The following is a 4,204-nucleotide window of genomic DNA, read 5'->3' as shown; positions in this document are numbered from 1 at the left end:
CATCAAATTATATTTTAGGAAAAAAATAAATAAATATAGTAATAAAATAAATAAATACAAATAAAGTGGGCCCTATTTTTTCTCATAACAAAAATTAACATGACCCATTAACAGGAGAGGATCAAATCCCTAATTTTATATGGGGAGTTTAAAAAAGTTCAAATCTTTGCTCGCGTGAAAGCCCGCCACCACTCTTCGCAACATGTTTAGGATTTCCGGCTTCATTTTCCGACTCCGGCCTCATGGTTTTGATCGTTACTCCACCTTATCCGGCAACTCCGGCAACCCTAATTCAGTCGTTGATTACCTCATTCACACCCTCAATTTTTCCAAACAAGATGCAATCTTTCTCTCCTCAAAAGGTAAAGTAACCCATCTCAAATCCACCATTAATTCCGATTTAGTTGTTGCTATCTTAAAGAATTACGGATTAAACCATACTCAGGTCAAACAGATCATTTCTTATGCTCCAAAACTCCTAACTGCCAAGCCAACCAAAACCCTAGAACCCAAAGTTAGGGTTTTTAAGGAACTTGGGTTACCCGGGTCGGATCTTGTCCGTCTCATCAATAAAGACCCGAAAATTTTATGGCGTGGGTTACATTCCCAAATAATTCCGTCTATTGATTTTGTTAAGAAATTAGTTGGCAGTGATGAAAATGTGATTAAAGTTATTAAAAACTCAAAATGGTTTTATTTCGAGCATCAAAAAATGAAAAAACTGTCAACAAATATTTCATTAATGCAGAATTATGGTTTATCAAATGAGAGGATTATAATGTTCATGTCAAATTACCCTGACTGGCTTATAGTAAACCCGAATCTACTCAAAAGGAGTTTGAGTTATGTTGAAGATAAATTGGGGATTTCGCGTGATTTGGGGAGTTTTATACATGCTGTCCCTGTGGTTTTGTTTCTAACCAATTCACAAATCAAGAAGAAGATGCAAATTTTTTCGAGTTTTGGTTGGTCTGATTATGAAATAGCTACATTGCTTAGGGCTCAGCCTAACTGTTTGAATTTATCAGAAAGTTACCTTAGTGATAAATTGAAGTATGCCTTCAATATTAATCGGTTATACACACATTTGGACATTGAGTTTAGAAAAACGGATAAAGTCAAGGAACCAAGTTTTAAATATCTTGAAAGAAAGGAAGCTCTTAAAAGGCAAACCGTCTCTTGTTACAATTATTAAAATTTCTGAACCAAAGTTTCTTTGTTTTCTGAAGAGTTTTGAGAATCATGTACCAAGATTATGTGACACCTACATGAATTGCATCTTGAGTATTAAAAGGTGAATGAGTTAGCCCTACAAGCTCCCTGGGTTCTTTGTCAATAGTAGTAATAACATTTTGTAGCTGGAGTCGGACTTTGAGTGTAGATCGAGAATGGAATATAACTGACAACAAAGACAGAAAGATTTTGTATTGTTAGTTGATCATCATTTTGAACTTTTGTAGCTTCTGTCGTTTCTACTTTTTTTCTTCAGTTTAAAGGTTAAATTTAGGAAAGTCAAATACTCCTAGAGCTAAGAACTTTAGCAGTTGTTGTTGAAATATTTAAAAATTCAAGGTTTTAATGCCATTGCTGTATCTATTCATTCCCCCCCCCCCCCCTATTATTGGACAATAACTGCATAACGTTTAGTATGGCGCTTTCGTTTGTTATTCTCTTTCAAGTTCAATTTTGGCGTTTCAAGTAACAGTGGTTAAGGAAGTTGCTCAACCTATATTAAACGAAGTGGAGCAGCTGCAACCCTTCAGGCTATTCGATCAACAGGATGACATGCTCATACGGTATGCTGTTTCGGATGAGTCATATAAGATGGCTGATCATGTTACCCCAATTGGTCTAAAGTTAGTGGAACATTAAAGTTCCGTCCAATATCATGTCTTTTCATTGGCGTGCGTTATAGAAAGCAATTGTAAGGTCGTTTTATCTCGAATGCATATTCTACCGGCTAACCAATCGATTATGTGTGTTTGGTGTTTGGAAGAAGCCGTATCCACTTCCTTTGGGCTTTGAATCTCAATTTTTTTCATAGTCTTCAAGCTTGTATGGGAGTTCTATCCATATTTGTTGCTTCATTAAGCTTGTATCTTTCAATAGGTACCCTCTTTTCCTTTTGGGCTTTCAAGCCTCTTGCATTGTATTGTTTTTTTACACTTCATTGATCTAATAAAGGTATATCTGTAGTATATTTTCCTTTTTCGTCAAAAAAAAAAAAAAAAAACTGCATAACGTTTAATTTCCCAATATAAATTGGCTGATGCATATAGCAAAGATGTCTACTTGCATATAGGATTCGGTGAGTATTCGGTTGACACTTTTTGGGATTACTCGGCACTCGGGAGTACTCGGATGTTAACAAAGTTTAACTTTTAACTTTGTTTTTTAACCAATTTTTCAATTAACCCTGAATTTTGGCTGAGTTTGATAATCCCATGTTTTGACAAAGGTTGGCCGAGTAACTGAACTGAGTACTCGAAAAGATCTTTGTAATTTAATATCTATAAACATCTAAACTCTCTGTAATCTCCTTTTACTTAATCGATACATATTTACAACATACAACGAGGATATATATATAGACCCGAGATACAAGACCTGACCTCCCAATAAATGCATCAACCCAACTAACTACATTAATTGCACCGACTCAACTAACTACATTAATTGCACCGACTACCTACTAACATTAAATGTGTATACGTATGTCTTTTGTATTGTAACAATCTTAAAACTGAGAACTCGGCGGAGTACTCGCCGAGTTTTACCGAGTTCTACAACCGTGACATGTTCGAGAGGTTAATGACCCATGTTTTAAAGTATTCTCACCTTGATTTTTGATAAAATTTGAATTTGAAATTCGATTGCAATCTGGTGAGTAGTTCCAGATCAACCCATATAAGGTTTCACGATACACATTCCGGGTTTGAAGCATCCTTCGGAAACCATATATGGTTTCATCATCCAAAACCCATATGCACAGACTAAACAATGGCATTAAGATTGAAAAGGTATCACAAATTTCTAGTTACACTACATATGCCAAATACAAAAGAATTACAAGAACCCTTTTAAACAAAAACAAATGAAGGTTATTAGTTGAATCAAGAATCCAATCAGAGTTAGGAAGTGGATTTAGGTCAACTTCATTGCGAATAACCTCCCCTTTCTGCCACTCGTCCCATCTTTCCGCCAATTCGTCACCTTCTAAGGTCACTTCTTATCCTTCCCAACTTTAACAGAACTTCTCTCCTCTACGTCAGCGCCACATCAACACAAAAATTTTAACATTCCTTTTACTAAACCCTCACTATCTTACATTCCATTTCAAACTTTAACAAATTTAAAATTTTAAAATAAATACAATAAATAAATAAAAATAACATTTTATTAAATAAAATAAGAACATTACATTATCAAAAATAAAAACATTATATTATAAAAAATAAAAGACATTACATCGATTAAAAAACACAATAAATAAACCTAATTGTCTCAAACAATATAATTATCCGGGAGTGTCCAAATGTGTTCGATCAAATTGTTGCGAAGGACATGATGCGTTGTTTGATCTCGCAACTCTCATGACATCCGATCCTGGAGCTCAACTCTCTCCGTCCAAGTACTCGCGACATGTTATCTCGATTTCGGAGATAATCCTCTTCGAGGTCGCATATGTCGCGCGCGTTGTCTTTGGTGATCATGTTGTGAAGTATAACACAAGTGTACATGATTCGACGTATTTTATTGATACTAAAAGGTCTTGTTGGGTGTTTTAGTATTGCCCAACGACCTTGAAGAACACCGAAAGCTCGTTCCATGTCTTTTCTCGCTGCTTCTTGAAATCGTTTAAACTTTAAATTTTTTGGCTCAATTGGACATTTAAACGACTTGACAAGTGTTACCCATTCTGGGTATATACCATCTACCAAGTAATACCCTTTATTAAATTCACGCCCGTTGAATTGTAACGGACCTCCGGAGTTCGACCATCCAATAAATCTTCGAACAAATCTGATTCATTAAGCACATTAATATCATTGTTCGAGTCCGCTGGGCCAAGGAAAGCGTGTAAAATCCACATATCGTAGGATGCAACCGCCTCGAGCATTATTGTTGATCCTTCGTGATCCCTATTGTGGTAATGCCCTTTCCACGCAACTGGATAATTTTTCCAAGCCGAGTGCATGCAATC

At 35.7% G+C, this 4,204-nt stretch overlaps 1 protein-coding gene across 1 annotated transcript; it reads left to right on the top strand.

Moving 5' to 3' along the window:
* Window positions 1-202: 202 nt before the first annotated feature.
* On the top strand, window positions 203-1,872 carry LOC139868854 (uncharacterized). The gene is made up of 2 exons (XM_071857194.1): window positions 203-1,167; window positions 1,680-1,872. Exons 1-2 carry the CDS (start codon window positions 203-205, stop codon window positions 1,870-1,872), a joined length of 1,158 nt encoding a protein of 385 aa, XP_071713295.1.
* Window positions 1,873-4,204: the final 2,332 nt, after the last annotated feature.

The sequence above is a fragment of the Rutidosis leptorrhynchoides genome, chromosome 9, assembly GCF_046630445.1.
Source record: "Rutidosis leptorrhynchoides isolate AG116_Rl617_1_P2 chromosome 9, CSIRO_AGI_Rlap_v1, whole genome shotgun sequence".
Lineage (NCBI taxonomy): Eukaryota > Viridiplantae > Streptophyta > Magnoliopsida > Asterales > Asteraceae > Rutidosis > Rutidosis leptorrhynchoides.
This window is presented reverse-complemented; position numbering and strand designations above follow the sequence as displayed.

Bases quoted from the DNA above. Each gene is read 5' to 3' on its own strand.
- LOC139868854 (XM_071857194.1), top strand. From the start codon at position 203: ATGTTTAGGATTTCCGGCTTCATTTTCCGACTCCGGCCTCATGGTTTT. The intron at 1,168-1,679 runs GCAAACCGTCTC...TTCTCTTTCAAG, and splicing joins AGAAAGGAAGCTCTTAAAAG to TTCAATTTTGGCGTTTCAAG.